Source organism: Anastrepha obliqua, chromosome 3 (genome assembly GCF_027943255.1).
Source record: "Anastrepha obliqua isolate idAnaObli1 chromosome 3, idAnaObli1_1.0, whole genome shotgun sequence".
Classification (NCBI taxonomy): domain Eukaryota; kingdom Metazoa; phylum Arthropoda; class Insecta; order Diptera; family Tephritidae; genus Anastrepha; species Anastrepha obliqua.
Genome location: NC_072894.1, coordinates 130,228,779 through 130,242,476, shown reverse-complemented (window position 1 = coordinate 130,242,476; position 13,698 = coordinate 130,228,779). Strand labels below are relative to the sequence as shown.

The 13,698-nt window shown below is 36.0% G+C and overlaps 1 protein-coding gene across 1 annotated transcript in view; it reads left to right on the top strand.

Annotated features, from left to right (window-relative positions):
* The first annotated feature begins 631 nt into the window (after positions 1 to 631).
* The window catches only part of LOC129241818 (brain-specific homeobox protein), a 65,672-nt gene continuing 52,605 nt past the window's right edge, over positions 632 to 13,698 (top strand). Inside the window, exons 1-2 of the mRNA XM_054878340.1 lie at positions 632 to 1,730; positions 13,284 to 13,469. Coding sequence (XP_054734315.1) covers positions 632 to 1,730; positions 13,284 to 13,469 — 1,285 coding nt within the window. The remainder of the gene's footprint in view (positions 1,731 to 13,283; positions 13,470 to 13,698) is intronic.

Here is a 13,698-nt window from a genome sequence, read left to right as displayed (position 1 = left end):
GAAGAAAATTAAAAAATATTTAAAACAAAATATAAATGAATAAAAAGAATAAAGTCACAGAGATTAGAAGAAAATTATAAAAATACATTTTTTATTATATGTCGAAAAGTGAGCGAATTCTTTTGATTAGTAAAAGAGGAACAAGCAAATTAGAATAAAAACAAAAAACATTACTTACTTGGCTTCCAACGTAACAGGTCTCTCCACTTCCACGCTGGGTAGTCCTTACCTGTCATCAACGCCTGCGGGCTCCGAAAGCCCAAACGCAGCCGCCACCGCCGCCGCTGCACATATCACAACCGTGCAGCCGCTACCGCCTACAATTCATGCCTACAACCACAGCCACAACGACTTGTCGCACCATCAGCATCCGCTGCTGCCGCAGAAGCATTTCCAACTATCCGAGAACTCCGCTTTCAATTTAGCCGCTTTCCGTCACACACCCACCAGCGCTGCTTCAGCCATTGCGGCTGGTGCCGTTGGATTCTCGTCCACAGCTGCCGCTTTCTATCATCGCCTTAGCAGCTTTGCCGGCGCGAGTGAGAGTACAAGCACCTCATCAACGGACTTTTGTTTGCCGTCATACAACAGCGAACAACCGCCACCGCTTCCTTCATCATCGGTCGATAACATGGACCTAATCAATCCCTATATGCGTCATCACAGCTTTGCCGCTAGCCAAAGCAACTCACCGTCGGCTATGGCCATTGCGTCGGTAGCGAATCGCAGTCCTCCGACTGGCGCCTCCGCCGCTGCTGCCTTGCATCATCATCTTCCAAATTCCGCAGGCTTGACGAACGGTTTCGCAGAAGCGGCCGCTGCTGCTGCTGCCGCACATCACGACTACCAAAATTTAGCTGCTGCGGCAGCTAGTCGCGATCATCTGCTCGATTATCATAGCGCTGCGGCAGCAGCTGCTTACGCTGCCAATAATAATAATCTTTCCAGCCCGCTCATGCTATTGAAGGCCCCGCCCAAGCAGCTTCACAGCCTAGACGCGAGTGGGACAAAGTCAGCGCGTTCCGCTGAAGATTCCTCCACACCACCGCCCTTGCTGTCGGCGAGTAGTGGTGGCGGCGCTGGAGCTGATCACTCCTCTATCGCCTCATCGTCCCGCCTGCAATCCGAATCACCAGACAACTGTGCTAATTCGCTGCATCAACGCAACCGCTATGACAACAATTCCAGTCCAGGTGTCGACAGTTCCAAATCGTATCCGGTCAGTCAGCGCAGCGGTAGTGGAGGTGAAGAAGCTGGTAACAACAGCGAATCGAGTCCGCCACCGCCTGACTACAGTCCCGAAAACCTATCCGCGAATCGCGCCAAATATGCATCCGCGCTGCAAGTATCGCATCACAACAATAACAACAACAATGGCATTGGAGGTGTTCACCCGTTGGGTGTTCACCACAATAACAATAACAATATGATGGAGCACAAACTCCCGTTGAGTTTTCTGGGGCCGCCGTTGGCGGCGCTGCATTCAATGACTGAAATGAAGACTGGCGGAGGTGCGGCGGGCATGATGAATGGCTACGCGAATAGTCAGCATACGCACTTGATCGGCGACGGTCGGGGTGGCGGAGGTGTGGTGGGTAGTGGTATATCGGGTTCCATCACAACCACAACAACAACGCATACGCAAGGTGCTGCTAATCCGCATGGAATAGATACAATACTGTCGAAACCGCCGCCGGTATCATCGGCGGGCTTAAGTGCTTTAGCGGGAGGTGAGTTCGACTGGAAACTACTTTTTTTTCGTTTTACTTGAGAGTAGAATGTAAAGTTGAGATACATTCATGAAGAGTTAAAACTCGGTTTCTTTTTTGGGAGTTTATTTATTTTGATTTCATTTAGCTTGTTAGAGTTAGAGTTGTTAGAGTGTTTTAGTTGTGGAATATATAATATTCTTTATATACCTACAAAGAAAGAGATAGTATTTGAAAAGCAAAATTGAAATTTACAGAAGAATAGGTAATTTATGAGAAAGATTGCTCCGAAAGAAGTAAGATGATCTTGTCTCGATCCTGTTTTCTTATAGCAGCATAAAACATTGGCCGTACGCAAATCTGGACTCTGGCCTCTGCAACAGCTAAATATAGGACCTTGAAAGTAATATTAGTGTAACAGCTCCCTAAGTCGCCATAAGAAAAATTTGGGTTCTATCCATAGAAGGTTTTAGCGGAAAAACATAAAATTATATGAAGTGATTTTCTTGAAGCACTTTTTTGCGATTTAGGTGGTTATTCTATAAAAGTACACCACTACTACTGCCTCAATTTATAGAAATATTACATTAAGGGGACAGATACCTGTAAACGGCCATATTTTCCCTGATTTTTATTAAAATTATTTAAAATGAAGAAGTCGATATATTTTTTTTCAAAATTGGCATACAGTTTATCAATACATTAAAATAATATAAATATTTTTTTTTTATTTTAATCATTTAAAATGGCGGATGTATACTCAATTCTTCCAGGAATACAAAAAACCAAAAATTCTTTTGTATAGTAATGTCATTTGTCCATATGTATTAAAAAAAATGGAAAAAAAATTGCGGAATAAAATGCTTCAAAAAAAAGTGAGTTTTGGGGCGAATTTTCCTACTATTTTTGCTTCATAAAAATTATTTTTTCGAAAACTTGTAAATTCACATAGAAAGTAATATCATAAAAACGTGTGTGCAAAATTTCAGGGAGATCGGTCAATAACTTTTAAAATTGTCGTATTATTTTGTACGTCAATTCGAAAAATATAGTTTTAAGAAAAACGCGTCTAAAGTCGGCAACGTAACTATACCTCTCCCAGCGCTCGAACGCAAAGAATAGAGTCGTCACGGTTGACGATCTATAACACCGCGTTACACACATTCTGTCCTATGAACCAAATATACTTTCTCGGAAAGGGGATAAAAAATAAAAATACACGTGTATCGGCGATTTTCATGTACACGACAATTTTTTTTTTTGTATTTTATAATTTTAAACGAGCAATTCTTGTATGCATATCTGTATAGCCACACGATCTCAGGACTAGCTTAACGGATTTGAATGAAATAGTGTATCACATTTCTAGACTTTTCACCTAGGTGTTGCCACTGACAATGTTTCACAGGGTTGCCACCTGTTCGAAATTCAAAAAAAAAAATTGCATGAGATATGCCGATGTGGGTATCAAAAGAAAGGTATTTCACTCCACATTACAATAGAGATATAAAACCCCGAATTTTTTTTTTAATTTTATTATATTAAAATTAAAAATTGTTGCATTAAAAATTTTAATGCTTTTAAAGAAACTTAGGCCTTTAATTTTTGCGTTTGTAAGCATTTGTGTCAGTATCGCGACAAATAGACTCTTGGTTCTCCATCCCTTAATTCGGGAACATCATCAAAAATCTCCATTGAAGCCGCTATACGTTCTTCTGGTGAGTACAGAACCGCTGGAATAACCGATTCTACATTAGCGTAGCGAATTTTGTTGCGGCGAAAGTATTGGTACCCTTTAGTTTGAGTAAAAGCTACGCAAAAGTAGCACAGTTCACTGCAGTGCTCCGTACGTGGTAGCCAAATTGTTGGTACAGAGTACTTTATTGTTGACCTTCCATCAGTAAACTTCCATAAATTTCTATAGCAATAGTCGCACACGACTTCCGGAGTATACCACAAGTAAGAAACATAAGCAGTCTTGAATATTTTCTGAAACGAATTAACCACTGTTTTCGTAATATTTTTAAAATTTTTACTTGGTGCGAATAAGCCACAAACGTAACAAAAGTTATTTCGAGTCGGGCACTGCATTTTTCCTAAGATGAAATATACAGAAAGACGTTTTCGCGCAACAGAACTTAAAACAATTGTCAAAGTATACGTCTCCTAGTAGCGCAACTGTCAGATGATCGGAACTTCCGGAATTGTAACAAACACACAAACGGCACAGAGTGTGTTGTATGAAACAATAAATTAAAGGTTAATAAGTTGTTTAAAAATTTGGAGTCCCTTCAAGTTATGCCGAAAATTTCGAGAAAAATTTTTTTTTTTTAGAAAAAAAGAATTCAAGAAAATCTGAGAATTGATAAAATTTTTTTTTTTTTAATTTTACATAATAAAAACATTTCCACGAGTCTGCCTGCAGAAATTCAGCACGATTGGATCACGGAAAAAGGGTTAAAAATTGATTCAAAGTTTTTCACACAGGCGGACTACGAGCTCTATATTTTATACATAAAAAAAATTCTGACGTGTACATGAAAATCGCCGATACACGTGTATTTTTATTTTTTCTCCCCTTTCCGAAAAAGTATATTTGGTTCATAGGACAGAAAAAAAGTTCGTTTTTGTAACGCAGTGTAATATAAGAAATACTTAAATTTACGGTCAACAAATTTTTTGACATATTTTTAAAGGATTATATTAACATTTTATGAAAAAAAAATTGTTTCGAAATTTTACATTTATTTGTCCCCTTAATATGCATTAATAAAAAATATACGAATTTAAGAAATTAATGAGTTTGATGAAAAGGCTTCTAAAAAAAACTTGAATAATTTTTAAAAATTTTAAGTTTTGAATTTTTTAATAAAAATATTTTTCTGTGATTTCATTAAACTGATTTTGTGATTTCAAGAGTATTTCCAAAAATACATTATTGGTATTCTGCGCTTCGTTTGTAGCCACACACGTGACGATGCGGACTCATTTTATTCTTTAATCCACTTTCATCTATGAATTTCGCCTATTTCAAGCTTACTGGAACATTGGCCATTATAGCCCGATCACAAAGCTTTCTATTGGACCCAAACTTTCCGAAGAGATTATCAATGAAAATATGTATTTTTCTTTTGAATTCATGGGTAGGTCTACAGTTTCCAACCTAGCAGATTTTGGTGAATATTCTTTTTCAACATTTGCTGAAGGATTACACGAACCTTTCTAAAGCATTCTCACGCAATTATATTACGTAAATTAGCCTCGCTTGGTTTTCAATCTGTTTTCGTTCAATGGTTGAAATCTTATTTATCCAATAGACGATGTATGGTAATGGTTGAGGCAGAATGTTTGGAACCTTTTACTGCATCTTCAGGGGGTGCTACAAAACAGTATTTATGACCTCTACTCTTCGTTCTATTCATTAAGGGGGAACGCCACTGTGAAAATTCAAAAAAATCGATTTTTTTTTTGCATAAATTGTTAGTATAACTACTCAAAAAAATGTGGTAAAAATTTTAAAGCGAAATTCGATTTATTCCGATACGATGCTTTATTTCAAACGCGTTTTTCTCGAAACGACTTTTTTTGATACGGTGGCAACGATTTCTCGAAGACTAATGAACCGATTTTAATATTCTTTCTTTCAAAATTTTTGTTATCGCATTGGCTATCGTTGTTCGAAGCCGATTTTCAACTATTACTATAACTATGTTTTTGAGCCTGTTGAAAATTAAAAAATTGGTGAAAAACACAAATCAAACTTCAAATCAAAACCATTTAAAAAAAAAAACAAAAGACTACGTACAACGATAGCCACTATTGTGTAGATTAATAATATTTCTGGGTTTTTGATTTCAGATGATTATTCATTGCTGTATCGCTGCCATCAGATGGCGTCATTTTTTTTTAACTCGTTACGTTTATTTAAATAAATTTGTCACTTTTCAATATTTTTTAATAAAATCAGCATAGTTTAATGCATATATAATAAATTGCCTTTTATCTTCGAATACTCATTCCTACTTATATTACAAAAAAAAATTCCCAAAAATCGACTATTTTTTGACCCTTCACAGTGGCGTCCTCCCTTAATATATTAGCACCTGTTTTTCGTTTGCCAATTCTCGCTTATATGCTGATGATTTAGGAACATATGAAACTGAAAATCAGAAATTGAAGAAAATATTTCCTGCGATTAGAAATGCTGAGGATATTCCTATGTTGCAATCGGATATTAATGCGCTCCTTCGCTGGTGCAATGTGAAATAACTCCGGCATCTCTCTAAATATCAAATGTTTTTATGTCACTTTCGCCGAAACTCAAAATGTGTTTCAAACATATTACAGTATTGCTAATACTTTACTTCAATCGCGAATTCAAAGACCTAGGTGTGATTTTTGGCTCTCATTTTTCAGTTAAAAGTCACATTAACTTTGCTGTATCCACGACTTACTCCATCTTAGCTTTTATACGGCGTAACAGGTTCTTCGAATCTTGCAATCTCGAATTACTTTTTACTCCCTTTGTGCGCTCTAGATTAGAATGTGCAACAATTATTTGGGGGCCTTGCCCTTAATTTGCAACTTAAAGAATTTAACGTTCACGGAAGGTGTTAAATATGCTCTCAAGTCGTTGAAATTCTCAAAATTCCCTCTAGAGAGTAGAAAGTCTATACCCTCACTGCCTTTGGTTTTTAGTATAACTTAAGGGGAAATTGATTGTTTAAACCTATTACAGAGCATTAACTTTCATATCCCTACTAGATCAGTACGCAGCACTTACCCATTTCATCTTTGATTGCTTAACACGAACTATGCGCGTAATGCTTCTATTACTTGCGCACTATGCGAATTCAATGAGATCTCGAGTTCTATTCCGCTTGACTTTTCGGTGCAAAGAATGAGTTTTATGTATTTCTAAACTCTTTTTTTTAATTTATTTATTTAATTATCTGTAGTAATTTGCTGTTCAGAAACGGCATAATGCACCTCAATATGGAATAAAATAAGGAAAACAAAAAACCAAATTCCTTTTAATATTTTTATAGTGGCAAACTTATCGGCTGACCCTCGTTCGTACGCATATTCTCTCTCCTGCTCATAAGTTCACAACAAAATATTTTTACCTTTGCACGTAGCGTGCTCGATCGAGTCCGGTTAGACAAGATTTCTTAAAATACTTTTAAAATTGAAAATGCCAAACAAAAAAGAAAAGAAAAATGACGCGACATTTATGCCCAATAATTTTAAATGTTCAATTACGGCCATTTGTATTGCTGGCTTAAATTGTTTAATACTTTTTAATTTCTACAACAACTACAAACCATTTACGCTTTATTATTATCTAATATTTATTGTTGTCTAATTTCATTTTTTTCATCACAATTACTAAATTATTGTGGCGTAATTAAGTGGAGTTATCGAGTGTCGCACAGAAGTGGCAAAAGAGGCAGGGAGTGCGCTGGCTTTTCTTTGCCTTTGCGCTTGGCTTTGTGTTCGTGCGACGGCTGCGTGACAGTGCGTTGGCAATTTTCAATTCTGTTTTGATTACAACTCATAACTAATTAAATAAGTGACAACAAATCGAAATGGAGTAAATCAAATCGATTACATCAAGGTGTTGCCTATGCACACACAAACATACTTTATTGTATTGATACCCCATTTGCGAGTCTCTGCATGCATTCCATCTTTCAAACACCCATACGTAAAATAATTTCACGAATGCTTATTTATGTATCTACACAAATTATTGTTGGAAAATAATTGCCTCGCCTCGAAATTAATTCGATTATAATGAAATGAATTTAGTAGTCGACCGAACGATAGTTGTTGTGCTTTATATTTATTGAGCTGAGTATTTTGTGTTTCGTTTAATAATCAGCCCTCCAATTAAATAAAATTTTAACATATTTTTGGTCAGACACGCCAATTTATTACTCTGTCTAAATTGGGTAATATTTTAAATAATTTGATGGTAATGTTATCCACCTGTATATATGAATAGGTACGTATATATGCGCAGGTACTATGGATAAGTTCGTGCGGTTTTACAACAGATGGCGTAACTTGATTATTATTCCATCGATCCACATTTCCAAACATTCATTGGAGAGCTACTGTCGTAAGGCACAAGCGTCAGTATAAGTTTTTTATTTGAAGCGTAAACAACAATATTTTTACCACACTTGAAAATGTCGAATTTCGTGCCACATAATGTGTTTTTGCGGGGAATTCTTCTTCATTATTTTAATATGAAGAAAAAAGCAGCCGAAAGTCATCGTATCTTGGTGGAAGTTTATGGTGAGCATGCTCTAGCTGAGCGAACGTGCCAGAAGTGGTTTGCACGCTTTAAAAGTGGTGATTTTGGCCGCGCCGCCAAAGTTCATGGATACCGAATTGGAGGAATTGCTCGATCAAGATCCGGCTCAAACGCAAGAAGAGGTTGCAAAAACTTTGGGAGTTGATCAATCAACCATTTCCAAACGTTTAAAAGCCATGGGAATGATCCGAAATTCAAATTTCGAAAAAAAACCGCACGAACTTATTCATAGACCATAGAAATAATGTATGAAATACGATACAAATTCATTTAGTATCGCAAAGCATAGATGCATTGCTAATATATTCTCATATTTATTATTGGCAAGCATATCATATATTGGGTGTTCGGTCAACTTTCCCCTTCCCCTTTTCGTTCTACAGTTTTACTCTACCTTCCGTTTTTTGAGAAGCTTTTTTCATGGCTGAAATGCATCAGATGGGTTACCATAGCTTTCCGAGAGGCGACCGCAGTTAGAAAAACATTTTTCGACTTTTATAACTTGAGGTTTCATTCAGCAGGCTTGGAAATCGGACCAGCCGAATGCTAGTCATGGACAAACTCACTCGGTTGCGGGGAGTTAATAAATATGCGCCTATGTCTGGAACTTCGCGTTTTTATAAATTATTTTTATATATTTGGAACATTTCGAAAAGTTTTCGAAAGATTTATCCAAATTAAGTATTTATTTCACATTATCATAACACAACTCAGGAATATAAACGAAATTTTAATGCTTTCAGGTTGTGTTTTGAGAAGGCTGGGATCGGAAAAAACTAGAGATCACGCGAAACGTTAATATAAACTTATGAGGAGACAGATTAATTCTAGTTCAATTAAATAATAGCAAATTCGATAGATCCCATCTAATAATTTTTGATTCACTTGTCCCTCTAAGCCGATAAACATAGTTTTGGTTGATATAATTGCGCATTTTTAGGTTAGGTCAGGATAAATTGCTGCCCAAGCAGGGCCCACTAGGACAAAGAATCAAATGCGTATACCTGCATTGCGTACACCTTACAAATATTTTTAAATTGATTATATTGTGTTTTTAATAAATTTATAGTTGAAAATAAATTGTATTTATTTATTCTTTCATTGCATTCTTAAGTTACAAAGGCAAAAGAAAATAGCGAGATTTCTCAATTCATTGTTTACGTATCGGTAAGTAGATAATTGCAGCAACATGTAAATATGGCAAGCAGAAGGCTGCATACTGTTTTGAGCCAAATTAAAAGAGCTTTATAAGCAATATACAAAAACGAAAATTAAAACTTTGTTGGATAGCCACGATGTTTTAGGATTTCACTCAATCTCATTTGTAACTTTCGCCCATTCTGCCCTCGTAACACTTCGCAAAGCCACCTTACTTTTTATTGCATGCTGTAGAATTATATTTTCTAATAGATCCCACAGATGCTCAATTTTTTTTTTTTTTTTTTTTGTTATTCCTACATTAATTATACATCTGCCATACTGACATCTAGTACATTTTTTAAAAATTAGTTAGGAAAATTATTAAATATGCTTCATCATGACCAGTGCCAAGACGAATACAGCGATTACATTTTAGGAAAAGAATTACATTTTATATAGAACAGTTATTTTAGCATACGAGAATTAATATTTAATTTAATAGGTCAATTGGTCGGTTTCTCTTCAGACGTCGTAAAGTTCTTCTTTCAAGTTGTGAGAGTGTATTGACATCTCTGTTTTTGTGCTGGTTTATTTCGTTAAAATATAATACCTTGTTGATATCGCTTTTATTTCTTCGTCTATTAATGGTATATTGAATGTAGTATGGATGTCATCATTTTTTTGTGTACCTGTCGGACATTGTTATTATACGTAAGATTTTTGATTGTTGTCGCTGTACTTTGTTTATGTGAGTTCTTTTTGCAGTTCCCCACACTTGAAGTCCGTAGGTCCAGATTGGTTTAATGACCGCCTTGAATACTAAACGTTTGTTGGAAATATTGAGCTTAGAATTTCTGCCTATTAGCCAATGCAATTGTCGAAATTTTTCCTTTATTTGTTTTATTTTCTTTTTGATATGATCTTTCCAAGTTAGTTTTGAGTCCAGATGGATTCCAAGATATTTTGCAGATGTTTCAATTTGTATATTTTTATTGTTGAGCTTAATCGGCATAGCAGCAATCTCTGTTCTTGTCGTAAATATTACTTGTACAGATTTGTGCTCGTTTACTTTTAAACTCCATTTGTCAAACCACTTCTTTACATTGTTGGTGTACATCTGTAATTTTGTTGTTGCGGTTGAGAGGTTTTTGTCAGATGACAATAAAATTGTGTTGTCTGCGAATGTTGCTATAGTAGAATTAGGTTCGTCTGGGAGTGGTATGTCAGAGGTAAATAAGACATATAGCAGTGGTCCTAGAACGCTGCCTTGAGGAACTCCTGCTGTTATTGGATGTATATGTGAGTATTTGTCATTGTATTAAATGTAGAAGCATCGGTCAGTAAGGTAGCTCTTGATAATGAAATAATAGTTGAGTGGTAATATTGTCCTAATTTTATGCAAGAGGCCTTTGTGCCAAACTTTGCCAAAAGCTTTTGCGACGTCCAAAAATACAGCAACGCAGTATAGTTTATTTTCCATGTCTGAAATTATTTTTTGTGTAACTCGATGTATTTGTTGGATAGTTGAGTGTTTTTTTTCGAAAACCGAATTGATGATTTGGAATGTTTTTCGTATCATTGGGGTATCATATTGGGGTAATTCTGTCATGTAAAAGTTTTTCTGCAATTTTAGATATAGTCGGAAGTAGGCTTATAGGTCGATATGAAGTTAAAGCTGTTGGGTTTTTACCCGGTTTTGGTAGCGTAATGATTTCTGCGACTTTCCATACTTTTGGGAAGTATTGTAAGCGAAACATTTCATTAAACACGTTTCTAAGGAATAGTTAAGCCTCAAGTGGTAGCTCCGTAAGTGCTTTGCCTGTCAGCATATCATATCCGGGTGCTTTTTTATGTTTAATTCGAATTTTGATGCATAATATCACTTCTTGTGTGCTTGTTTTTCTTATTTTTGTGATGGTATCAGTATTAACATTACTAATCGTGTCAATTTGTTTATGTTCATCGTTCGATAGGACATTCTCAAAATAATTTCCCAATGTCGTTGCTTTTTCATCATTTGTAAAAGCCCATATGTTGTCATCTTTTCTTAGTGGGGGTTGATGCTTTATCTGGTTTTTAAGTTTTTTTGCACATTTCCACAAGGAATAATTTGTGTCATGTGTAGGAGTTAAATTTTTTAGATATTTTTCAATGTCCTTATTTTTTATGTCACATAAACAAGCCTTCAAATTTTTTGTAGCTAAGTTTAACCTCTGTTTGTCTGCAGGAGATCTGGTTGTTTGCCATCTTTTTCTCAATTTTCTTTTTTCCTTGATTTACTTCTTAATAGAAATGTCATTTGAAGTGCTTTGTGCGCTATATTTTTGCTGCGGTGTGAATCTGAATCCTGCGTCAATAACTATGTCAGATGCTCAATAAGATTGAGATTCGGCAACTGTGCGGGTATTTCGTTCTATTTTGTAGGATTGTACGAGAGCCAAAAGTCTCGGCTGTGTGCTTCACTACCGCTGTGTTTGACTGTAAACAAAGAAACAAGGAATATTGTTATTTTCTTTTGTAACTAATTCTGTCGCAAGACACAACAGGCTTGTACTTATATGGGTTCCGGGACCCTCCGGTGTTCAAGGAAACGAAATTGCCGACGAATTGGCCAACCGTGGATCAGCGGTGCCCCCACAGGGGCCAGAGCCAATAATCGGAATCTGTTTCGCAGGAATTATGAATTGGATCAGCGATTATGTGTAGGCAATCTACACTGCAGAACTGCAAAGTGTTTTGTGACAAGTCCGAACAGAAAGCTGTCAAACTTTCTACTAAAACTTGGAAGGAAAGACGTTCGGTTGATGGTCGGTATTATTACTCGTACATGACACAACCCATGGGGTCAGCATATGACCACCATTGGAATCATTGAGGACCCAATGTGCCTGTCGTGCTTGGAGGAGGCGGATAGCACTGAGCGCCTTCTCTATGAGTGTCCTGCCTTTGCTAGAGCACGGCTATGAGTTTTGGGTTTTGATGTCGCGAGAAAGAATATTATTCGTTCTCTAAAACTGGAGGATATTTACAGTTTTGCCAAAGAATTTGGAAAATTCTCTTAGGACTCTATCTCTGCCTCTATTATTTCCTATCTCTTTCTTTTTCTCCTTCCCTTCTTGACTATCTAACCTCTTTCCAGAGTTCTAAATACAATGGGCTTTTTAGCCTGAGTGTTTTAGGAGCCACCAAATCTTCTGGTGCTCCTTGGCTCAACCTTTTCAAATTTCAATTTCAAAATTTTCAACTTATGAATGTTATGAAGGAATAAATAAATAAAATATGTTGTCAACAATAAATTTATATTGTGCTTTTAACCAATTTAAAATATATGTAAGGTGTACGCAGACGTTATGCGCTATGTCTATGTCCTTCATGATTTTCGAAGACTAGTAAAATTTTTGGATTTCACAAGAAATCACTTTTTCTATGAAAAAAACAAACAGTTTCTCTGTAAAATTAGAACGTAATATTGTTTTTGCAATGCTTCACCACTAAAGCAACACTTATTTAATACAAAATTTAAATGTATGAAAAATATCACAACTACTTGAATGCCTCATTTCCGCAAGCAGCAAGATGACCATTAGAATGTCAAAAATTTTTGAAGTAGGAGTACTTCAACGATCGAAATAACGTATTGCAGATATAAAGAGAGGGAAACATACAATCAATTAATATCGGTGCCATTAATATTTCCATTCGTCCAAATTCAACAAACATTGCAACTCGTGTATCAGGGTCTGAAAGGGTTAGAGCATTTCACAATATGTGCACCTCTTTTTTGGTGTAATTGAAATTTGTTCGACTGACTTTTTTGAGGTTAAGTTTTGTTTTAAGTGCAGAAAACTTCATTTTTTTATACAAAATTTTATATTTTACCTTAACTTTAATTAAGCTGGAGACGAAAGCATCAGCGGCGAATGATTATTAGTTCAAAAATTGCATTGAAATCAGTAATTTAATGCTTCATTGCTAGTGAGTACTAAGTCGATTTAAGAGGGCTTGTCAGATAGTTAATTTGAGAACTGTTAATTTATTTGTAAAGGTTTTCAAAATTTTACCGAACTTTTTAAATGAGCTTTCAATTAATCTATTATTTCCATTCCTTTCAGGTGGCATACCGCGTTTCTCCATTGCTGCCGCCGCTGCTGGAATGGCCCAGTATTTGTCGCAAAGTCAAGGTGCCCCTTTGAAAACGCACGCTGGCCATATTGTGGAGCGAACGCATTTGTACTGGCCAGGATTGCAGGGATTGGTAGCGAATCCTATAGCGTGGCGAGAACGGCTATCGAATACAAGTGAGTATTACATAAACTAGAAATAATAAGAGACAATCATTAACATTAAGTACACCACATCGTAAAATATAAGAGAAGAAGTATTTAAATGCAATAATCTGCGATCCTGTATGACTTCAAGGATCTGTGTGACGCATATGAAAATTTTTTTACATTAAAACACTCATCTAATTGAGTGGCGAAAATCTTGTTGACTAGTGTTTGGATTTTAGTTTATTTTTCGTTATAA